General features: G+C 37.1%; 1 protein-coding gene across 2 annotated transcripts in view; it reads left to right on the forward strand.

Annotated features, from left to right (window-relative positions):
* The first annotated feature begins 311 nt into the window (after nt 1-311).
* gsap (gamma-secretase activating protein) overlaps nt 312-25,393 on the forward strand; it is a 35,070-nt gene continuing 9,988 nt past the window's right edge. Inside the window, exons 1-24 of one of the 2 annotated variants that reach the window (XM_062994330.1) lie at nt 312-879; nt 987-1,057; nt 2,357-2,413; nt 2,609-2,678; nt 3,227-3,277; nt 5,227-5,315; nt 5,762-5,831; nt 6,054-6,103; nt 7,754-7,858; nt 9,080-9,136; nt 9,226-9,272; nt 9,369-9,448; nt 9,907-9,984; nt 10,069-10,155; nt 10,439-10,531; nt 11,622-11,842; nt 13,523-13,592; nt 13,670-13,749; nt 14,578-14,658; nt 16,268-16,402; nt 16,606-16,664; nt 17,384-17,415; nt 17,904-17,965; nt 19,066-19,161. In XM_062994330.1, the coding sequence (XP_062850400.1) occupies nt 792-879; nt 987-1,057; nt 2,357-2,413; nt 2,609-2,678; nt 3,227-3,277; nt 5,227-5,315; nt 5,762-5,831; nt 6,054-6,103; nt 7,754-7,858; nt 9,080-9,136; nt 9,226-9,272; nt 9,369-9,448; nt 9,907-9,984; nt 10,069-10,155; nt 10,439-10,531; nt 11,622-11,842; nt 13,523-13,592; nt 13,670-13,749; nt 14,578-14,658; nt 16,268-16,402; nt 16,606-16,664; nt 17,384-17,415; nt 17,904-17,965; nt 19,066-19,161 (1,929 nt within the window). In that variant the 5' untranslated portion in view covers nt 312-791. The remainder of the gene's footprint in view (nt 880-986; nt 1,058-2,356; nt 2,414-2,608; nt 2,679-3,226; nt 3,278-5,226; nt 5,316-5,761; nt 5,832-6,053; nt 6,104-7,753; nt 7,859-9,079; nt 9,137-9,225; nt 9,273-9,368; nt 9,449-9,906; nt 9,985-10,068; nt 10,156-10,438; nt 10,532-11,621; nt 11,843-13,522; nt 13,593-13,669; nt 13,750-14,577; nt 14,659-16,267; nt 16,403-16,605; nt 16,665-17,383; nt 17,416-17,903; nt 17,966-19,065; nt 19,162-25,393) is intronic. The other variant, XM_062994340.1, reaches the window with a different exon arrangement.

Consider the following 25,393-nt stretch of genomic DNA (forward strand, 5'->3'; position numbering starts at 1 on the left):
AGATAGACAGATAGACTTTATTGAACCTAATGGAAATTTTAGGTTCATTTTTTTTTTGTCTTTTTTATTTTTTTATTTTTAGAAAACAAAGAATAAACTTACGAAGAAACTTACATAACATTGTATAACGGCGCCATCTAGTTTGTATGGATAAAACTGACTGTCTTTCAGGCAACGGATTGAAGGCGTGGCCATCTGTACTTGACTGACAGCATGACGAACCAATAAAAAAAGGCGCAGTCCTTCCTTTTCTCCCAAAACAGTCAGTGATATAACAAGAATTGTGTTTCGCGAGAATGGCTGCGTCCCAAATGTGCCAGAAATAATACTTAGAAAATGCTATTTTACAAGCTATATCTGTATTGAATTACTCTAATACCTACGTACCCTGTATGGACTGGCACATTGTGGGCACGCATTATGTTCAGTCAAGTTTTGACAACTGTTTTTACTTTGAAGCCTAGGTTAGACGTATTTTACTCTCTGTTACTGTGCTGTCTGTTACTGTATTAGGTGGTTTCGGACTCTTTGCGTGTCTGGCAGTTTGAGACATACAGATACAGGATACGTGTAAGTTATGAAATATTTAAAATTTGGACGTTTGGAAAAGTCTGAAAGTTGTACGGAAAAGTTTGACGGAAAAGCCTCGAACAGTGAACCACAGTGTTACGTTTGTTAAGATGTAATATCGGGTTATTTCCTGGTTATTTTTCTGGTTATTCAGCAGCAGCAGGATTGCGTTTTTCGGATTTACTGCTTGTGTAATAGTAAATATGAGATTGCTTTAAACAATGCTGCATTTAACTCCAGTTTTCGACATTCAAAGAGACGTTTTTCCCAGTCTTTTAGCGAAAGAAAAGACTGTAACGAGAAGCAAAGGTAAGTATAAAATGTTTTGTTGAGAGTGTCAAAGTGGTTACAAAATGCAATAAAGTGTGTATAAAGGTGTGAATATTTTTGTTAACCGAGTTGCTTTTTACGTACAGACTGCGCTCTGGTTGCTGATACTCGCATCCTAAATGTTGAGAGGGATGAAGGTGTTATATACTCCTGGAAAGTGAGTACTTTTATACCTTAGTTCACTGTGTTTTACAACGACTCAAACTTGTTTGAACACACTACCCCACTAACCACTTTATCCTGACTTGGATCGTGGTGGGTCCAGGGCCACCCGAAACATTTAGCACAAGGCAAGAATAAACCCTACATGGCACTAATTAATCACAGAGCAACGCATACATGCACATTTACTTACTTACACCTGAAGACAATTTAGAGCCACTAACCTGCCAGATCTGCATGTTGTCGACTAAAAGAAGCTATCACAGACAAAAATGCACCTAACTCCAAACAGATATTGACCCCATGTGAGGATAAAACCCTAGTCCCCATGGCCCAAATTGATGTGCGGCACCTGCTTTGACAGTTGCACCACCTTGCTGACCCTAGTGTTGTTATATTCGCTCAGCCAATTATTTACATTAGAACAGCCAGTCCACCTAATGCATGTTTTAGTAGTTGGATGGAAACAAGAGTACATAGGATAAGAACTTCATTATGGTCAAGATTGCAGTGGGTTGGGTGCCACCAAGATATACTTAGCACGAGGCAGGAATTAATCTTGGGCAGGCGGCACTCCATATCATGGCAACACACCCATTTACGTCCTTACATCTAGACACAATTAAGAGTGTCTGATCACGTGTTTTTGCTGGGGGAAAAAAATGAGAGTATCTAGAGGAATCCCATGTGGTGATGTAAATGTAAGGAAAAGTGATTACAGCTTTACATTTCAGGTTTAAATATGTGTTAAAATTATCATTAATTGTAAGCCATTATGATAATAATGATAATTATAGGTTGGTAATCATATCCAGGTGCTGCACACTCCTCTGTGGTTGGGAAGTTGCAATTAAAATTTTTACCCCCCATTACCTATTGGGTTTATTAGCAAAATGTACAAACCTTTAGCTGTTTTCAATGATCCAAACAAGAACAATTTAAATGGCTTAACACTACTAATATGACAAGTGATAATTCAACACAAAATGCCACTTCTAATGATTACTGAAGTCTCAGTATTATTCAGCATTTTCATGACAAGTGGCTTTAAAGCTTAGTAGAGAACCACTTTGCTGTTATGACCTTGTTTATTGCAGCTGAAAGTTTGTACATTTTGCTAATAAACCTCATTTTAATTGATTATACCTGTAGTCTATGACAGTTTATGGAACACTCTGACTCTAGTAGTAAGAATGTATTTTAACCCTATAAAACGTTTTGTTGCTTTAGCCTTTGTTAAAAATACTAAGACACATGCTGTTGGCACTAATTCTGTTTTTATTTTGTTTGTCAGGGAGCCACGGGGACCACCAGAATTGGCAAATATGACCCTAACACCAAACAAAATAAGGTACATTTAGTTCCACATTTTAAAATTTGCTGAGGAGACTTTAGATGAACTTTACTAAACAAGTGTATGATAAGCCCTGTTTTATACATTGTTTATTTCTAAAACAAGAAATACAACACTTTACAACAAAAAGGCAACATACTTTCTTTATTGCAGTTCTTGTTACTTACTGCTATTCTCTCTTTCTTTTCACAGCTACTGTACACATTTGACAAGCAGGTGTGCATTAGCAGCTGCTCCCTGAACAAAGAAGAAACTCTGTTGGGTAAGATTTTATGCAATGCTTTTCTCAGGACAAATGTCTTTTTCTGTAATCTTGCACAAAGGCTCTTTTGAAAGCTTGGTGATATTACGAACATTTATGTATAGACATCCTGTAAAACGTAGAATCTGAGATTTGTTCATTCTATAGAACCTTGATGTAGCTGACAAAAGTACAAAGAAAGAGCCATGCTATGCTCCATGTGACTCATACTGCATACTTCTACTAGAATGTTAGCATGGTTTAACAGAACAGTATATTGGACATTCTTGTAAAACTTTAGCATTGTAAATAGTAGATACAGTTTTCCACTTCCACTGCTTTGAGGTTGAATTTGGTCCAAGTATTTTGCTGTTAACATTTAAGGTTTAAAATTGCTCGGATATGGGCGAGTTTAAATCCACAGTTAATTACAGTGCATAACATTCATTACTGAACTACAGCTTTTTCCTTATGGTTTATTTGTATGTAATACAATGATGGATCCATTTAAATGCAATCTTGGTTATGCAATACCTAGAAGTAATAGACAATATCTGTGTCTGCATCAGCTGTCAGTCTGTCACAGTCCACTCAAGAAGGAGAGGAACGTTTTAAACCAGGTATTTCATTGTTTTCTCAAACCATTTCACCTACTTCCACTGATGTCAGTAACGCGTTACTCTAATCTGACCACATTTTTCAGTAACAAGTAATCTAACGAGTTACAATTTCCAATCCAGTAATCAGATCAAAGTTACTTATCCAAGTTACTGTGCGTTACTATTTTTGCGTCTCGGGGAGTGACGTCTGGCCTATGCGACAATTAAGTCACGAGCTGCGTCCGAAATCGCATACTTACAGAGTATGCACTAGATTGGAGTAAGTATGCACTACTCGGCCGGTAAAGAAGTACATACTTTCAGTACAGAAGTGTGCAGTATGCACACAACACCGCTACGTACTACACGTGGGGACGTGATGACGTAATATCACCATAGTTACAGACTCATTACAAACCCCACTCGCCAACATTTTGGATATTTATCGTCTTTTTGTTATTTATTTGTCTTTAAAAAATTTATTTTATTTATCTTACTTACACTTGTGAACAGAGGATTCCGTTTTCCGCTATCTTTCTTGTGTCTTATTCCGCTTCTATCGCCTACGCAGCTCCAGTTGCATTACGGCAGCTGCTGAATGTAACTAATAAAGTAACTTGTAATCTAACTTAGTTACTTTTAAAATCAAGTAATCAATAAAGTAACTAAGTTACTTTTTAAAGGTAACTATGCCATCACTGCCTACTTCTTAAAAAAAACTGCACGGATAAGTCTGGACTTTTGCTGGACCACTCAAAGCTATTTCGAGACTTGCTTCAAAGGCTTTTCAGTGTTGTTTTGGTGGTATGCTTCAGATTGTTGTTGTGGTAAAAGGATAATTGTTGCCTTAGGTTTAGTTAGTGTTTTATTCAAGAATGTTTACAAATTTGGCTGTGTTCATTCATTTCTCCATTCTTATCAGTCTCCCTGCCACTGAGAAGCACCCTCATCACAGGATGCTGCCACCATGGCATGGTATTAGCAAGATGATGTACAGTGTCTGTTTTTCACCTGACACAGTATATTACTCATAACAGTTTTATGTTGCAATGATGTTTTTCTAACAAGTGACTGTATCCTAAAAAATAGTATTGCAGATTAGCTACAGTATTTCACTTTTTGATTCTTAATTGTCTTTTTTAAAAACTACATATCAATTGACTGAACTATATCTATCCTCTTTATGCAACCTCACAACATTTATTCCTATCCATAGTTTATTCATTTTTTATGGCCAAGATTTCGTATTGACAGCGAGAAAACTGAACCACAATCTTACACATCCCAAAGACTTTCAGTAGGGTCAAGGTCAGAACTCTGTGGTGGCCAGTTCATGTATTAAAATTATTCCTCATGCTTTCTGAGTCCAGTCATTTTCACGACTTAAATTATTTTTTTTTGGCCAACGTTTTCTTTTCTGGTTTTAATAATTAATTTTTTAACTCAATTCCAGTAACTTTAGCTTCTACTTGTTTGATGCAGGTCAATAATTTGACCCTTCTGAAACACAGCAACATCATATTTCAATGATCGCAGGTCTTCTGAAACAGCGAAATGGTTGTTTAAGAAATAAGATAAGGTTGTTTAAGTACACTCTGCTTTAGTAAGGGTTAAAAAATGTTGACAGCTGAAACATATTCAACTACTGCAGTAATTATCCGGTTAAAGGTTCCTATTCTTCTTCTGCTTGCTTTCATACTTCTCCAAAATCCTTCTACTATCTCAAAAATAAGAGTATGTGTGTGAGAGAGGGTGTGTATATATGTATATGGCAGTGATTTATTATTTCTATCTTTAGTGTCTAAATATGAATTCTATTTTTTTTTTTTATAAATTCAGTTTTGGTAGAAATGTAAATGTATCATTCATCATATCATCTTTAAATGGTTTTCATGCATTGTTCTCTTGAAAGCACAATTTTCTTATTGCTTATAAATGTTCTAACGTATAATCTATAATCTTCTTTTTAGCGTCAAAATGCTTGACACTTGTCATAGAAATACATCCAATTAATAACACTAAAGTTCTTAAAGCAGTGGACTTCAGGGTGAAAGTTCAGGTAAGCTATAGGAACTTTGAAAATTTTTGTGAGCATGCAAATGACTAGTTTATATTTTACAGTGCTCTAATTTGTATTTAGCCCTCCACCCATTTTCACAAAAATACCTCTCAAACCTGGCTTCTGTAATGCATTTAAAAAATTGGCAATTAATATGGCATTTGCATAAAAATGATGGATCATTTTCGGTCCATACCTCTTTAAAAAATTCTTCCAGGTTTTGCCAAGGAACAGTGCTGTAAAGCAGTTCTAAAAATCTATAATTACGTACATCAGTTCTTTAGGACTCCACTGTTGCTTTGTTTAAGTGTACAATCTGAAACAAATAAAATTGTTTAGGGGGGATAGACTCCAACTCAACTCTTATTAAGGATGACTTTACATTGCATTGCAAAACGAGACAGTAGTGATGTTTGTGCGATTATTATTGTTATTGTTTTCCATAGTTTTTGTATCCTGATGTGTCGCGCTGCACTGTGCTGGAAAGCCATTTACTGGTAGCAGCAGAGGATGGCTGTAAGTTTTGTGCTAGAACCTTTGTAATATATCCCACTGTGCTTTAGGTCATTTTATGGCTGTATATCCTTGACTGTACTTAACTGTCTAAAATACAAGACACCCACATGTTGTAAGCAACCTCTTTACCTAGTCATGATTAAGGTTGTCATGTTCTGACTGTTATGATTTGTTCAATCATTGTTTAATTAAGTCTTCAAAATTTCATTTCTTTTTGCCTAGATGTTGATCAGTACCACATACTACTTGGGAAGCAAGAAGGCTATAAAGTTGTGAGTTGTTTTTATCTTCAAGAGTATACACCAATGAGCTAAAACATTAGTACCACCCTCCTGCTGTCAAAACAGCTCTGACCTTCAGAGACATGGATTTTTGCAAGACATCTAAAGGAGTCCTGTGGTATCATTACCAGCAAGGCCTTTAACTTCCGTACATTTTGAGGTGTATCATCCCAGTCATCCACCTGATCTTGGAGAAAGCAGGATTTGTCTGGCCAGTCATCCCTTTTGCATTGCTGTAATGTTCAATTCTGATGCCCGTGAGGGTGTATTTAAGCATGGAGAGAAGTTAGCATGGGCACTTTGACTGCCCTGTGACTATGCAGCTCCATTCACAGAAAAGTTTGATACATTGTTTGTTGTGACATGTTCATCTTTTCACCATTCTTAAAATTATCTGCAGTTTGTTCCACAGTGGCCCTTCTGTTGGTCATTGACTTAATTTCCTCCAGCATCAGCGAGTCTTGGCTGCTCAACAAGCTGTTGATGGTTTATGGCATGGCCCTCCATGTAACACTGTTGATGGATACACAGCACAGTTGTCTGTGAGCACCCCAAAACATTTAGTCTAAATGCCTGACTGTGACATACACAATTGCTATTGCACAATTTCTAGAATATTTTGGAGTGATCATAATGTTGGAAACAGGGTTGAAAAGCAATCAGTCCCCTGATTTAGTACTTTGTGGTGCCACCTTGTGCTTTAATTACACTCATGGGCATAGATTTGTCCCTACTAGCTACTACTACACACCTAGATTGGGGAATATTTGCCAATTCCTCCTTGCAGATTTTTTGTCATTAGAATCTTTCTGCATGGTATTGTTTAGGAGCTGCCACCCTGCCATGCAGGCCAGTTTTGTTTAAAGCTTGTGAGATTGTCACATGCGCAGACAAACCAGCATCAGCCATACAGAGCTCTAAGTCCTCCAAAGTTGCCACTGGCCTCTTGGTAACTTCCTTAAACAATATCCTCCTGGCTCGGCCATCCAGTCTGAAGAGATGAAATAATCTTGACAGGGTGTTGGTGGTGCCATACACTCCGCTTCCTCATAATACTCTAAAATGTACTCAAATGGATAGTTAAAACCACTGACATCTTTTTGAATTATTTTCCTAACGTGCTATTCCACAACTTTTTCCACTGAGCCCTTTTACCATTATTGTATCACACACTACCAGTAGTAAAATTCTCAAGGAACAGCTGGTTCTATTTTAAAATAATCAAAAACACAACTGTTGATGTCAGGTGTAGGCCAATTAGCCTGGTGTGTAATCTAAAAAGGTGATTGGTTGTACATAAGCAAGTTTATAACTGTTACTGTAATGGGCTGGTTTTATCAAAACCGGGTATTTTACTAATTAAATTGTATGTTATCAGAAACTGTAATTTTCTCTTTGATTATGAGGGGTATAATGTGTAAACGCAGCAAAAAAAAAGTGAATTTACACTTCATGGTTAATGTGACTAAAGACAAGAATTTTGATGGGGTATGATTTTCTATAGGCACTGTATTGTAAGACTGTAATATTCAAGTACAAATATAAAGTACAAGTCTACCATGTGGTAAACGCTTTTCTTAAAAAAATCAATTGTGTCATGTTGTGAACTGTCTGAAAATGTTATTATTTCTTAATATACAGATAATGCAGAATCCAGAGCGGTTGGTGAGGGACAGAGTGGCAGAAGAGTTTTGCTGGGTTCAGTGGGACTCGGACCACCAGAGACTTTTTTACCTTACAAGCCGGGTTAGATTTCCTCTCCTCTTGGATGCCCTCCCTGGCAGTTTTCTAATAGAATGGAAGACATATATATATATATATATATATTCTTGCTCTAGGTATTTGAAGGATAGCTGCTAATGTGTTATTTAAAACAAGACTTTACCTGCCTCACTGCTTTGAAATCATTTCTGCTCCCACCTTGCATTCCCAACTAAGGCTCTGTGGTTAAACAATTATGATCCTCAAATTTTACAATTTTACTATCTAATATAAAGGTCATAGTACAAAGGAATAATACACGCCATTTTATAGTCAGATGTTGTCTGTAAGTCGGTTTCTTCAGATGTTTACTCTTTTAAATGCTTCGTTCACATGATTAGCGTTTTTTGCTTTATTCACCACCAGGTTGGGCACATATTGCTATTTACAGCAGCGTTTATGTCTTTCACATGATATGCGACAAAATCACTGTCTGCTGGCTGTACCACTGAGCAACTACTATGAAAACAATACACAATAATGACTAGCAGTATCGACAGTTTATTCAAATGCAGTTTTTTGTACAATGTATTTTATACACTTTGCAGTAGTTGTCATTTGGAGATGTGAAAAGATAAAAAAGGGTTAATGAAGCTTTACTACTTCAATCACAAAGGGCACAGTCAATCTTAATAAAAAGCTACTAAGCCACAACAAGTGATTTCAGGACTAGTAAACATGGGACTGCTAAATCTAACATGGAAACCTGCTCCCCACAGCTCACTAGTTGCTTTGCCATATTTTTCCCACAAGACCATGGTTGCAATTTAAAATGGAATAAAACATTAATTTTTTTTGTGAAACAGTGAGAATCAGTTTCTCTTTGCCATGTCAGTGCTTTACCTTTAACCACGTCATATAAACAATTTGTCTCATTGGCAGTACTTTGAAATGGTCACCTTCAAAATGGCAGATCTGCATGGTATTCAAGGTAACATAAGGCAAAATAAAGAGTATCGCCTCACTCTGTCACAGCCAGTGCAGAATCAGTTTTGCTGTGTATCATTTGAATGCAGCCTTAAGCCTGATTGTTAGCTTGCATAGTTAAGAAGCTATGAAGTCTTAAGAAGTCAGCCGTTAAATATGAATTCATGTTATGAATATGGAGGACACATCACATGCTTTTACTCTTAGTTTGGGAGGTGTAAAGTTGCTTATGTCTTCTATTTCGCCATACTGATTGATAATTGTTTTCCTCTTTTGCAGGAGAAATACATGCTTAAGTGTGCACAATTTTTCCCTGATCGGAATTTTGAAACCCTGGTAAATATATATTTTTAGTTGCCAATTGGCTAGTGTTAAGGGACAGATAAAGGCAGGTTGTTTATGTTGGTTATTTTTTTGTATGACAGTTTGAACTTCTCCTTGAACTCCCCAGTAATGCTTTGACCTCTGTGAGGTAAGCTTTAGTTTATAATGGGTGCTATTTTAAATAATCTCACTAGCTAAAGAAATTGCAGCTAAAAGATCTGTGGACTATTCTGGCTTTCTACAGGTTTGTTAACTTTGGACATGATCACTACCAAGAGCAGAAAAACATGGGACTGAAACTGGAGGTATTTACAGACAAAACAGGTTAGTCATCCAGTGAACTTTGGTTCACTTTGAGACTTTAAAATGGTTTTACTTGCTGTGTAGTTACACATTACTTTACTAAATCAGTGTTTATTGTTGTTTTATATTCTTTACTCACCTGACTTGGGATAGAGAGTAAGTTCCATTATTCATCTTGGCAATCAAAATTTAAGTCGTGCATGAATGTAAACACTGAATCAAAAAAATATCAGAATACATTTTTCCCAATGAAAATGTTTCAAGTTTTTTGTTTTGTTTTAACAAAAATTTCATTAACATTAAATTAAAATGCTGGTAATATTTACATTTAATTCACATTTTGCGTGGAATCAATATTATTCTTGCACATCTCTGGAAAATAATGCCTGACTTAAAAAAAGAAACACTATTTTGAACCATAGAGAAAATATTTTGTCCTTTCATGCTTTATAATGAAACACTGTAATTTTCTCTTTTAGGGATCATGTGTGTGTGCTACAGCCATTCTTTGCTCAGCACTAAGGATCTTACATACACCATTGCATTTGTACACAAAGGTACAGGAACTGCTGCATCATATTCATATCAACTTTAATGTATTTTATGTGTATTATAAACCCTCTTTTTTTTATTGCGCCCAGGCTTCAGCAAGACATTTACTGTAGCTCTTGAGCAAACAGCAGTGTTGGCCAGAATGCCAAACCTCCAGCCACTTTTTATCCATTTGGGTCAGTACAGAAGGACTGAAATGCCATTGTGTCGGAATCATGCAGGGGAAAAAACTTGGATATGTTCTATTTTTTTTTCACTAAGAAATGAAGCACCTTGTAATTTCTAGTTTTCCTCTAGTTTCATAGGAGTAAAGTTTTCTCCATGCATGATAAAGACACAGTGACATCACTGGTTCTGTCTTTGACTTTACTTACTATTTCCTTACTTTCCTACTTCCCAGCCATCTTCCATGTATTATCTGTTTAAAGCCAATGCTTTACATTTAAAACCCTCTTGCAGGTTATTACACTGTAGTATATCTAGCTGGCCACTTCTTCCATTTGATCAACTGCAGGCAGCAGGACCTGCTGTGTCACAGTCTATTTCTGTCAGGTGAGGATGAGTAGTTAACTTTTTTTTTTTAATTGTTGCATGTTACAAATAAAAATAAAGCACCTACTGTAGTATAGTGTTAGCGATTGACTACTAAATTATATTTCTAAATTGCAGGAGCTAACTGTATTGACTGTACTGATTAACTGTGTAAAGTTATTCACAAAAAAAATGATATTTAGAAATGACAACTTTTTAGAATTCCCTGAATTGATTAATAATATTAAGCAACATTTTTATATATATATTTACGAAGGGGATGTGCTATAACAGCAGAACATCATATAGAAATCATATAGGGCTACGCATAGGAACACAGTAATGGAGCAGCTAAGGTTTGCATAGACATTGCCTGTTCTGATAATAGTTATGACACGCATATGGTGGGGCCATCATTTGAAATGAATTGTATAAATCCATGAACCCTATCTTCTCAGTATGGCAATGGTTCAGGCTGAAGTGGTAGTGCAATGTTGTGGGGAATGCCTTCTTGGCATACACTGGGTGCTCTAATACAAATGGAGTAAACTTGTTCCATGAACATTCACTGTACAGCACTGTACATGAGTTCACTGTACAGAAATAGTGAGATGACACTTTAATGTCCTGCCCAATGTTTACCAAACCACCAGCCCCTTAGTCAATAAAACTAAATTCAACTTAAGCGTGGTGAAATGGGAGAAATTAAATAGTGCAATCATGTCTAAATAAACTAATAATTCTAAGAAATGTTTCCAACACCTTGTGTAATCCAAAGAATTAAGATCATTCTACGAGCAATCGATTAAGCTATGTTGTATAAGTATAGCATTCTGAATTATGTGGCCAGTGAGTGTATACATAGCCAGCTAATTAAGAATGATTGATTGTTTTACAAGCAAATGTGTAATCACAGATGAAAAGCCGTGCAATAGATTGTCCAAGGTATACCTGCTTTGAAATATTTAAACTCAGATCTGGTGAGCTAGCGTAATAGAATAGATGAGAATCTGCCTTGAAAATAAATTATAGTATGAACTTCTCACTTTGTGTGCATAACTTAGTGCATTATGCTAGTGCATAATTTTACATTGTGCTCATTTCTGTGCAGGTAATGATGCCCATGTAAATGCACTAGGAGAAAAGAGTGTGTTCGTGAGTGTTTCTGGTCGCAGGCACCTGGACCCACTTACAGGCAGGATATATAACTGCAAGCTCAGCCATGACTTTATGATCCAGCTGCTCAGCTCCGGTAAGCCTGAGGCACAGCGCCTTGCTGCACTGCATTGTGTATTGGTTTACCTGGAACCTGACCAAGACCTAGAAAAGAAGGTAAGGAAAGTCTTCACAGTAGATAGGTTTTTGTTATCAAATTTTTTTGTTGTCAGATCTTTTTTTTATTTATTTTTTTTTATTATTTTTTTTTACAAACAAAAAACATTGGAAACATTATAAGAACATCCAAAGTATACTGGAAATAACTGCAAACAAATTACAACCCCAAATCAGAAAAAGTTGGGACAGTATGGAAAATGCAAATAAAATACAGTGTTCCTTACATTTACTTTGACTTTTATTTGATTGCAGACATTATGAACCTGAGAGAATTCATATTTTGTCTGTTCAACTTCATTTCATTTGTTAATATACCTCTATTCATTCAGGCCTGCAACACATTCCAAAAAAGTTGGGACAGTGGCAATTTAGGGCTAGTAATGAGGTGAAAAACTAAATAATGATGTGATTCCAAACAGGTGATGTCACTAGGTGATTGTAGTCATGGTTTGATACAAAAGAAGCATCCAGCAGCATCAAAGATGCTTATCAAAGATGGCCAGAGGATCTCCAGTTGTCAACAAATGTGTAAGAAAATTATTGAAGTGTTTAAAAACAATGAACCTCAAAAAAATTGGAAGGGATTTGCATATTTCTCCCTCTACAGTGCATAATATCATTAAATGATTCAAGGAATTTGGAGGAATTTTAGTGCGTAAAGGTCTAGGGTGCAAGCTTAAGCTGAACGCCTGTGATCTTCAATCCCTCAGACGTCACTGCATCAAGAACTGCCACTCAACAATAGCTGATATAACCACATGGGCAAGGGATTAATTTGGCAAACCTTTGTCAAGCTCTACAATACTTAGTTACATGCACAAATGCCACTTAATACTTTACTGTGCAAAAAAGAAGCCTTACATTAACCATACCCAAGAACGAAAAGGACCATCTAGACTGTTATCAGCAACAAGTCCAAAAGCCAGGGTCTGTCATGGTATGGGGCTGTGTCAGTGCCCTGTACACTTCTGTGATGGCAGCATTAATGCAGAAAAGTACATTGTAATGGCAACATTATAAAGTGGTAAATGCTTTAGTGTCCCAACTTTGGAATGCGTTGCAGGCCTGAAATGCAGGAATGGATGTTTATTAAGAAATGAAATGAAGTTGAGCAAACAAACATGAAATATCTCAGGTACATACTGTCTGCAATAAAATAAAAGTCAAAGTAAATGTAAGAAACTCTGTGTTTTTTATTATTTGCATTTTCCATGCTGTCCCAACTTTTTCTGATTTGGGGTTGTACTTAAAATACCCACTTTCCCATAACAAAGTCAGATCAGTCTTTTCTTACAAACAAAAAAACATTGGAAACATACAACAAGAACATCCAAAGTGTACTGGAAATAAATGCAAACAAATTACAATAATTGCAAAATATTTTTTATACTGTACCTGGTGTACAGGAAAGCATGCCAAACTCATTACAATAAGCAGAGACAAGTTTTGATCACATGTGCTCCGTCGTGATGTCACCTACCAAAGACTACATTACATTTTATTTTTAACCATACATTAACACTATACTATACACTATACATTATAAAATTAACTATGCTTATTACTCGTCACGATTAAAAGTTATATTCATAGCTATATACGGACTGTTGGCTTATTTTATTATTATAAAGGTGCCAATGCTTTAGAAAGTGATTGTATGTGTGTGTGTCTTTATAGGTGATTGACTGGCTGAGTGAGAATGTGATGAGCTTTGATGCTTTTGATCAGATTCAGGAGTTTATTCTGGGTAAGTGTGTGTGTGTGTGCGCGCGCGCATATGTGTATTTGTGTGCCATATATGAGACATTAACCACTCTTGTTTAGCTTCTTTGTACAGAATCTGCTACCAACAATCTCTCAGCCTCGATATAGTCCTGCCATACTCCTCTGTGTTTGAGAAGAAGGTGATTAAATCTACTTTTTAAAATACTCTTAACAAAGTATCTCCATTTGGTCCAAATGTCTTCAGGTGACCTCCTGTCAACATGCAATGCATTTCAAAGCAGAGTAGCTGCAGTTGCACTTAAATTTAGTGCCGTTTATAGCCAGCCTTTGCAAAGACTATTCGAAGACATTTAATGTAGCTATAGATTACATTTGGCTCTGATTTACATAAGCATTACAGATCAGTGGGGACAAAAAGAACTTCTAACTAGTAAGATTGTAAATATATGTGTATGTTACTTTTGCAATCTTGTTGTTATAAATTGTTTTTAAAAAGTTGCTGATTTTTTGTAGTGTTTAGAGAATTATCTACTAGATGGAGCTGATCCTAGTCACTATAGAAACCTTACCTACATTTTCTCACTTCTGGCAACCATATAGATAGGGTCTTCAGGCTTCGTAATGGCTCATTTAGTGTTTCTCTGTCAAGCCTTATGCAGTGAACATGTTCTATATTAATTAGAATGTAGTTTAAAAAACCACTGATGAATGTGACTGCACTTAGTGTAACAGCTGCCAATATGTCAGTAAGACATGAGTTTTAGCTTGGCATTGAATGCTCTGTGTCCAAATGGTCATAAAACAGCAGAGTAAAGAGATACCTAAAATATAGTAGTGAATGAATATTTAGGGTTATTTCATTTGAAAGAAATGAGAACTAAAATGATCTTACCAGTGTTCTCAGTACCAATGGGCAGTACTTGTGTTAAATGTTGTTGGCTCTCTGGCTGTGCGTACAAAACTGCACTATAACTCTGTCTACAGAAGAAATGTGTTTTGTGCTGCAGATGCTTCCTGTAGCATTGACTGCTATCCCTGGTGTAAAGTGCACACCTGAGCTGCTAGCTCAGCCAGTAATCAAAGGAAAGGTAATACATAATATGGTAACAGATTCCACAAAAATATTTTAATTATGTTGAAGTATGTTTAGAGGAAACAGACATGTTTTGCAAAGTTTATTCAGAGGCAAGAATTTGGATAAAATGTATGGAACACTGTGACTTATACAAAACAGGATTGTTTGATGGGCCTGGCCCTTCTTACAATAACATTGCAGTTAGCAGCTGCTAACTGGTGGAAAAAATATTCATCTTACCTTATGTTCTTTTTTAAGCAGCCACCCACATTTTAAGTCATGTTTTATCCAGACATAACAAAGTGGTTTTGTGATTGATAACATGACATGGTGATGTATTTGCAGGTCTGTCGTTAAATAATCTTATTGTATGATGGGAGCGAAGAACACATTATATTGCACAGTGTGTCATATAAAAAATAGATATTAAATAATCTCGTATAGTGGGATCCTGTTTGAGCATTGAAATTGCACAACTATACATGCAAGAAATATTTTGGCACTATCCAATAACGAAAACTAATAACCTAGTTATTAGTGTTTTTTTTGGCGTTACGCATGGAAAAGGCAACCTTAACAGTGTTAGCAAATATTGATCCCTACAAACCCAATTAAAAGAAAAGTTGGGACAGAGGTGTTTTTAGCACTGTGTTCCATCACCTCTTCCAATAATGAGACATTCGTGGTTGCTGCCATCTGATTCTCCTCGTCATGCTGCACCATACATTTTTAGTAGGAGACAGATCTGGACTGCAGGCAGGCCAGTCACCACACATATTTCTCATGCAGTGCCAAAGGTCACACACATTCAACAGTGGTTTCCAGCTTTGCCATATATAGACTGAGATCCCTCCAGAGTCCCTGAATCTTTTCACAATATTATAAACCGTAGATGGTAAAGGACAAAATTATTTGCAGTCTTGCATTGAAATGTGGTGAATTGGAGATACAAAATTGTCTATGATTGTGTTTGACATTAAACTTGTGAACTGATGAATCTTATGTAACGAGTGACTACCGTTTCTGTCAATTCTAAATAATAATAATAAATAACTGACTGGCAATTCTCTAATCAAGTTTGGCACAAATTGGAGAGGCATGACAAATCATTGCTTGAACCGACTGAGCTTTTGGTGCTTGTACACACTGAACCTCCTTTATACTCAATTATGATTCCACAACTTGTTATCTGCTTATTGTAGAATGCTGTAACTCGAGTATTCTATACATTTTCACTTTTATTTTTCCTCTGTCCCAACTTTGTGTGGGACAGATGTGTTGCAGGCATCAAATGCTGTGATTTTATTGTAACTTTTTTATTGTAACTTTTTTGGAAATGGTGACTACCTTTTTCTTTTCCTTTTATTTAAATGAAGTTTGCTGTATGAACTTTTGACCCTAGGTTAGATATGTATACTACTCTACTCAATGGGCTCTAGTGTAATGAGGTTGCAGTATCCAAAATAAATGCTAGGTGGCATTAGAGTATTGTTTTTGCTCTCTAAGTTTTAAAACTGTTTTGACACAGAACATGCCAGAAAACGGTTCAGTGTAAAATTAACAATTATTTCAGGTTCTCAATGGTCACTAGCTTTACCATGTATTTTTATTGTGTGTGAAAGGCCAGAAACCTGCAGGGCTACTGGCAAGAGCTGCAGTGGGTTATAGAAAGGACAAAATATTTTGAGGCTGTGTCCAACCCTCGATTCCGTTGCTCCCAGATTAAGAGTGATTGGACTAAGCTTCAAGAAGCCATGGTGAGAGATAAAACATGACCTGAATGTATGATTTGTAGTTTTTTTTTAAGGTTGTAGTATATAGATACATTTCAGTGATTATAAGTGTTACTTCAGTGTTGAAACATAATTTATTACTATTATTATTGTTATTATTATATTATTATTATGCATTGAGTAGCCTACTTGGTTTTAAATATAAATGGTTCATTATTTTTATGTAGAACTCAGACAAAAAGAAATCATCAAACTACCTGCGTCATCTTGAGGAAAACACCAAAAAGTAAGTAGAGAGAAAGCAGTGTGTGTGCGTGTCTGTGTGTGTATGGGGGTGGACAAATATGAAAAATACTGTTGGGAGAACAATGCATTTTTAAAAAAGGGGATTATCATGTTGTAAAGCAACTGATTGCACACTCCTGAATCTAGTGAAAACATTTTCCTCTGTAAATGCATAACACATAATAACATTTATTATTATGACACTGATTAATGTTGCCAAACTTTTCCTTATTTCAACTAAATACCACTGTTATAAAGGAAGATGCTTCACCTTGCTGTTAGTTATTTTATTTTGTTTGTAGAGTGGCATACCTGTTGGGTGGTACAGCATTCTCATATTTACCATCGGCCTAATCGCATAAAAGCACATGTGACTTCTGTATCATGTCATTAAAGTGTATTTAAATTTCTGTATGAAATACTTTTTAAATGAACTGGATTATACTTAGGTAAAAAAAGGTTTGAATTAGGATTACTAATAAAAAGAATGATCCTGTCGATATGTAAATCTATCAGGTTTGCCACACATATTGACCAAAGCAGCCTACAAGTTTGATCTTTTCTTAGCAAAGAACTTAGGTGTCCCATTTTACCAGTATTTCCCCCACAGGATTGTATGTGAAATAGAAAAAGCATGGCTTCTGTCTTTCTAAAGTTGTTTGTCCGCACTTTTGTTTTTCACTGTTCACTTCTGCACTTTTGTTCTTTGTTCTACTATAGAGTTTTGACTATAGTGGACACATGGTGTTTGGGTAAGTAAACAGTACATCTGCAGTACTGCATTTGCAGTACATCTGATGTTTGGAGTGTATGAACAAAAGCATATGTAGAGAAGTACCCCCCTTCCTCTTTATTACAGGAAATGTTTTTAACTTTTACTTTGAATAATGTCTCATGGTCACTTAGTCTGGCCTCCCATAAGATTTTTGAGTAAACAAGTAAGTAATAAAGGAAATGAAAACAGAAAAAAGGCATACACAAAGAGGAAAGAGTGGTGCAGTTCATTCAACCCCCTACCCTCTTGATATGATTTTGGCCTAAAACCTAAGTATATTTTCCGTGTACAGTTTGCACGTACCTACAACACCTAATGCAAAGGAGTCGGACTATGGTAATTAATATTACTCTTGCCTTGTTAAGTCAACATTTGAAGACCAGAAAAATGTAGGAAAAAGATAAACAAGTGCTGAGCTGTGTAGGAGTTTTATGAATGACGTTAATATCTCTCTGTACTTTGCAGATAAGCGAGTGGTTCCTTTATTTCAGGAGGAGGACCTGCAGCAGAAGGCACTATTAGGCCTGGTGAGTTACATCCCAAAAACAGTTGCAACCATCTCTGGGCTTCCAGTTGTGAAAAGTTGTGGCGGACCACTCCTACTACTTTTCATTCAGTTCCAACTGTTGCCTACCATTGGGGTTTACAAGTGTCTGAACATGTGCACCCTCCTGTATACCTTCCTCTCAAATTTCACTAAGAAGCCAACCAGTATATCTCATACATGTCGAGTACATATTAGATGCTCACATATTACAACTTTTTAGAAATGTATTTGCATACATTTCATTATAGGCTTTACCCTTCATAAGTTTCACTTTTAAACTTTGAGCTTCTATTCGTACTTTTAATTTTAGGCCATAAGTATAGCTGCTTCTTTACAGTATAACTTGAGAATTACGAAGCAAATACACATTAAGAAAAATTTTTTTATTGCTTATTATTACAATTGTTATTTTTTTTATACGTTTTAACACCTAAGTTTTAACACAGTTTTAAACCCTCTGCTTACAGCACCTCAAAAAGGCACTTTTTAAATTTTTAAAAAACTTTACCATGATCTTGTGATCATGATAATGAAGATAATATTAATGATAATAAAATGAGTGTGCTCAGGTGATGTTTAAAATGTATTTTATTTGCTCTATTCTTTCTTCAGCATGAACAAGTTTGGCTATTCTCTTCTAAACCCCTTCATTAATATCAGAACTGCCACTTTTTGGATGATTTTGTTTTTTCCCACCATTCTGTGTAAACTTATCATATTGTAAAAATCTCAGATGATCATTTACTACCTTACCAAAAGCAGGCTGTCTAACGCCAATGACTTTGCCAGAGTGAAACTTACCTTAGATGTTTACTGATCATATGCATCACTGCTGCCACATGACTGGCTGTCTGGAAAAATTGCATAAATCTGCAAGTGTACAGGTGGTCCTAGGTGTATGTTGTATATGAGAATTAGTGTTAATTTTGTTGATGTAGAAAAAAAAAGATTAACAAAAAACTGTTCCAAGCTGTTTTTAAACATGATTATTGCATGTTTTCTTGTTATACTTAAATCATGTGATATTGCTGGTATTAGTTATTTATTATTAATTTGTCAAAATTGCTTTTCTTTGGTCAGATTGTGGATAAGCTGCGGGAGCACTTGAATCGACACCTACCAAAGCTGGGAAAGAAGAAGATTGATATGCTGGTGGTGAACTACGTGGCTAAGCAGGTAGGAGTGTGTGTGTGTGTGTGTGATGTTTACAAGTCATGAAATACAAGTAAAAGTCAAGTCACGAGTCTTTAGGCTAGAGTCCAAGCCAAGTCATGAGTTCTTAAGTCTATGTCACAAGTCAATACAGTTTTTACAGTAAGTCCATTTTTTCTTTTTCTGTCTGTAAATCCTACACATTTCATATTATTTTTACTCACGAAAACATGGCGTCTGTTTGCTATATCATCCCCCTCCCCCAATCTAGTCGTGTCCAATTACCCTGATTGCGTCTTCTATACTGATTCGACCCTTCACCGCTGACTGAGGACGCCTCTCAACTGACATACGCCCCCTCCGGCACGTACAGTCAGTACAGACTGCATTTTTCACCTGCACAAGTCGAGTTCATACACTTGACGGGCACTGTGTATGGAGGGCCACACCCCCATCAGCATTATTCCTCAGCCCTGTGCAGGCGCCATCAGTCAGCCAGCAGGGGCCGCAGTTACCATTTATGAGAACCTATGATCCGACTTTCTTACCCTCTAACCCTGAACAACAGCCAATTGTTGTTCATGCTGCCACCCATCCCAGTCAGAAAGGCAGAGCTGAGATTCGATACAATATATTCGAAACCCCAACTCTGGTGCGCTAGCGTACTTTACCGCTGCGCCACCTGAGCGGCTTGCTATATAATTTTTTTTGTATAGTTTATTAGTTACATTCTCATATAGGGCTGGGCGATTTTCACGATTAATTGGGTTAATTCGAATGAACGTTTTCACCCGATGTCAGAAATTTGACAATCGCGATTGTTTACATACTTTATATTTTAATTAAAATACTAACATGTCACGAGGCAGAAACTGACCAGAAGCTCGCGGAATATAAATCAAGGAAAGTTTAATATCAAAAAGGGCAAAATCAATGGACAAAATCCAAAACCAAAACCAGACATAAACAGACCGGCAGCGAAAACCAAAACAGCAAAAACAGTAAACGGAAGACAAGAAGTGTCATACACGGTAATGGTTAGATTCAGAAATAAGGCACGCAAACACGATCGGCAATACTTCACAACGAGACAGACAAACAAAAGTGTTTAAATAAGATGCGCATGGAACTGAACACAGCTACTGTGTTCAGTATACTGTGTGAAGTATACTGAATCAAAACTCCAAATTGAATCAAAACCCTGAGCGCGATCAGGATTGGCTGATCCGGGACATGTGATAGTCACGTGAGAGTCTGTGGGAGCATGGGAATTGTAGTCCATATTGTTAGAAGCAGAATGTGCCCCGTCCATCCACCCCCCATCCACCCCCCATCCACAAGAGGACAAAATCAAAGCTGAGCTGACTGCTTACTCAATGTCCCTCAGTGTAGATACTGATACAGACTCATTTATATGGTGGAAACAGTAAACAGGCTTGTGTTCCTTTTAAGAAACCTGTAAAGAACTTTTTGTGGTTTTGCACTTTTCTTAAGGAGGTTATGCTGCACATTATTTAAAGTGAGTTGTTTGTGAGCTATTTTTTTATAAAGGATATAGCTAATTAAGATGTCTATTTTGTTTTAATTATTATTAATTATTGTTATATTGTTATTGTTATAAAGTTTGAGTTCCTTAAAAGGATAATTAAAGGTGGTGCTGTTACTATTTTGCACTTCTGCAGTCTTTTAAATTAAAATGGCAAAAAAAAAAGAAATTTGAGTCTTTTTTCCAATTGCATTATACAAGAACAAGCAAAAAAAAAAATCGCAATCGTAATCAAGAATCGAGATAAATTTGAAAATAATCGAGATTTTTTTTTTTGCAACATCGCCAAGCCCTATTCTCATATCACTTGTTTGAAAATGTAAACAATGTCAGTAGGTGTGTCTGAATTATTTGAACCTGCAGATAAACATGTTAGAGTATATATCATGTCAAGCCAGGGTAAGCTTATGTTAAGGAGATGGAAAATAACAGTATTTTGTATAGCGGCAATGATGGCTAAGCAAGCATAAACCAACCACACAATCTGGGTGTGTCTTCAGATGCCTTATCAAGTCTGATGTGGCCAATCCATTGTCTGTAATTTATTTCATTCTTTGCACGTTGCCAATCTCCTTTTATATCCCAACTCCCTTCCTGTAGGGTATGGTGCTCCCGCCGAAGCCATGCTACGCTGCTTTATTTACATTTGATTCCACTCACCGATATCACGCTTGCCAGATGCTAGCCAGATGTTGTGATGAGTCACAAGAAAAGGGGCTATGTGCCAAATCAACAAAATAAAGTGTATATATACACACAAAGAAATTATTCTTTTCCCCCCAAATTTCTCCCAATCTAGTTGTATCCAATTACCTGATTGTAACTCGTTCCTATTGCCACAGGCCTCCACTCCTAATTGAGGAGAGTTGCAACACATGTCACACGTCCCCTCTGACACGTTTGCAGTACTGATCGGTCTTTTCATCTTCATTGGATGTGTTTATATGGGCATCAGTTTCGCACATGGAGAGTCATGCAAAGATCTCCATTATGTCGTTACATTTTCCAGGCGCCATTGATCAGCCAGCAGACGCCATAATTGCAGCAGTTATGAGGTTACCCTGTTTAGCCATTGTCACACCCTTTACAGACGCACAGCCAATTGTGTGTCTGTGTAAGCACCTGGAAGACTTATAGCAGATCATAAATTCAAACTCAAGAACTCTAGATCTGTGTGAGTGAGTGAGTGACTGTAGGAAAGAATTTATGAATCCAATGGATTAAAATGGGAATAAAATGTGGTCTGATCTTAATGAAGCATAATATAGACAAACAGTTTCTGTCCAAACCAATAACAGTCAGTTTTCTCATGCTTTTAATGCACCATGTTTATAGTGTCCAGGTTGTGGTGTGTACAGGTAGTTGTTGATTTTGTGCTTGTGTATTATTTTCTTTATGCAACGCTGCACTTTGGCTTGAAGCCACAGACTGCATTCCCAACATTACTATGTTAAATTCCTTAATTTACTGTTCAGTCTCTAGGCGATGAGGTAGTAAAGCAGCCTCAGCTCTACCTCCATCATGCCTATCACCTTGTGCATTTTTGTCAAGAAGGTGTGATCTTTGCAGGATGCCAACTTCTAGGGTGAACACCAACCATACTGAATTTTCTTTGTCTTATTGCGACACACTGCTTAACATGCTTTTGTAGCCCTTTTCCAGCATCACACACTTTTGAAAGTCTTCTTACTTTTGTTTTTATCTGACATGATTGGATGTTTTCTGAAAATAACAAGGCAGAACAGACTTTGCATTGTGTGCCTCTCTATATATCATTGATTAAAACCTGTCTTCAGTCAGTTTGTGGTAAAAAAAAAAACTTTAACATGCAAGCCATTTTTTGTTTGTGAGTGTGATGATGGGTTCTTAAGGAAGGTGTGTAAAAGATGACTGCCAGGAAGAATGTAGAAAAGCAGACCTTTAAAAGGTTGTATTCTTAGGCTTTGGTTAAATTTGCTTTGATTACATTATTTTTACAATTGTGCTTTATTGTGTTCCTCGTATCTTTTTCTGCTTCTTCAATATTTAGAGGTTCTTATTTGGTGCAGTTTTATGCCAGATGCCCTTTATAACACAGCCCTTCTTATTTTATCTGGGTTTGGGACTGGCACTGTAAGTGCACTGATATGTGCACTTCCCAATGTATGTCTAGGCTGTCCGTACCCACTGTCACCCACCTAAACAATTCCTGTAATTCCACTGGAATAGAAAACGGTGTTGCAAGTGTGTCACCCAGGAAAAGCATGTGTTTGCAGCAAAGTTACAATTTAGAGGTTGATGGTGCTGTTAGAAGCAGACAGGGGAAATATGCTCTAAGTCGTTTAGAGGAAGCACATGGACACTTATTTCCTGATTTGTGGGATTGTCACTGACACTTTTCCAAGTAACACCCACGATATCTCTGCTGAAACACGACGAGTGCACAGGATGTGCTTTTAATAAGGACACTTCCTGTTTTTGCTGAACAGAGAGAACATGAGCATATTATATGGTCCAGATATGTTTTTGTGTAATTGGTACCTGCTAAAAAATGCTAAATTTCATAAAGACTTTTTGAACCTGAGTGACTTTGAGGACAGGAAATGTGTGTTTTTACTACTTGACATGTTCTGCAGTGAGCTAAAATTAAACACATACAACTTTAATTCCATAAAGTAAATGCAAATAGTCAGTTGTGACTCAGTTGTAAGTTGTTTAATGTACAGTATTTTACAGGTATTTCATTGAAAACAGAACAAATACTGGATTGTTGATGCTTCATTTTAACAAGTTTATAGATTTGTATGCTTGTATGTTTTGTATGCTTAGGTATACATCCTATACCTAAATTGATGCCTGAAAAAGTTTTGTAAAATAATCAGAACACCCTGTTTTGGAACGTTTCACAGGTAAACAGATAAATAGGTAATGTTATCATATTTGGGTGTAAATAGACGGAAGGCTTATTTATTTACACTTTAGGGTGGGTTAAGGTTTGCCACCTTGTGAAAAACTGCAAAGCGAAGTAGAACACCGTTTAGGAACATTTCTTAATGCATGGTTGCAGAGAATGTAGAAAGTTTACCAACCACAGTCCATAACATTTATGAAAGTATTTAGAATATCCAAAGAAATCTGTGTGTAGAGGTCAAGGCCAAAAAACAATATTAAATGCCTTTCAATCTCATTGGCTGCACTGTTTTAAAAAAATGCTTTTGTAATACATATAATCACATAGGCTTGGGAATACTGCGAAAAAACCTTGTTTTTACCGTATTTAGAACTACAACATTTGGAGTCCTCAGTTTTTAAATGGTTACATAATTTTCTTAAAAGGAAGTTAATGTGGAAGGCTCTGGGGGCACAGCTGGCCTATGTGCTAACCCACAACCACATTGACCAGCTGGGCACTCAAGACAAGATTGATTGTGTATTGAGGTAGAGATAGTCGAATGGGTTTCTCATTGCACTGACCGGAGAATTGGTCCCAGGCTCTTCTTGCTCACTGTGCCACTGTGCCAGCTACAGGGGTTGGACAATGAAACTGAAACACCTGTCAGCTTTAGTGTGGGAGGTTTCATGGCTAAATTGGACCAGTCTGGTGGCCAATCTTCATTAATTGCACATTGCACCAGTAAGAGCAGAGTGTGAAGGTTCAATTAGCAGGGTAAGAGCACAGTTTTGCTCAAAATATTGCAATGCACACAACATTATGGGTGACATACCAGAGTTCAAAAGAGGACAAATTGTTGGTGCACGTCTTGCTGGCGCATCTGTGACCAAGACAGCAAGTCTTTGTGATGTATCAAGAGCCACGGTATCCAGGGTAATGTCAGCATACCACCAAGAAGGACAAACCACATCCAACAGGATTAACTGTGGACGCAAGAGGAAGCTGTCTGAAAGGGATGTTCGGGTGCTAACCCGGATTGTATCCAAAAAACATAAAACCACGGCTGCCCAAATCACGGCAGAATTAAATGTGCACCTCAACTCTTCTGTTTCCACCAGAACTGTCCGTCGGGAGCTCCACAGGGTCAATATACACGGCCGGGCTGCTATAGCCAAACCTTTGGTCACTCGTGCCAATGCCAAACGTCGGTTTCAATGGTGCAAGGAGCGCAAATCTTGGGCTGTGGACAATGTGAAACATGTATTGTTCTCTGATGAGTCCACCTTTACTGTTTTCCCCACATCCGGGAGAGTTACGGTGTGGAGAAGCCCCAAAGAAGCGTACCACCCAGACTGTTGCATGCCCAGAGTGAAGCATGGGGGTGGATCAGTGATGGTTTGGGCTGCCATATCATGGCATTCCCTTGGCCCAATACTTGTGCTAGATGGGCGCGTCACTGCCAAGGACTACCGAACCATTCTGGAGGACCATGTGCATCCAATGGTTCAAACATTGTATCCTGAAGGCGGTGCCGTGTATCAGGATGACAATGCACCAATACACACAGCAAGACTGGTGAAAGATTGGTTTGATGAACATGAAAGTGAAGTTGAACATCTCCCATGGCCTGCACAGTCACCAGATCTAAATATTATTGAGCCACTTTGGGGTGTTTTGGAGAAGCGAGTCAGGAAACGTTTTCCTCCACCAGCATCACGTAGTGACCTGGCCACTATCCTGCAAGAAGAATGGCTTAAAATCCCTCTGACCACTGTGCAGGACTTGTATATGTCATTTCCAAGACGAATTGACGCTGTATTGGCCGCAAAAGGAGGCCC

The sequence above is a fragment of the Trichomycterus rosablanca genome, chromosome 1 (assembly GCF_030014385.1).
Source record: "Trichomycterus rosablanca isolate fTriRos1 chromosome 1, fTriRos1.hap1, whole genome shotgun sequence".
NCBI lineage: Eukaryota > Metazoa > Chordata > Actinopteri > Siluriformes > Trichomycteridae > Trichomycterus > Trichomycterus rosablanca.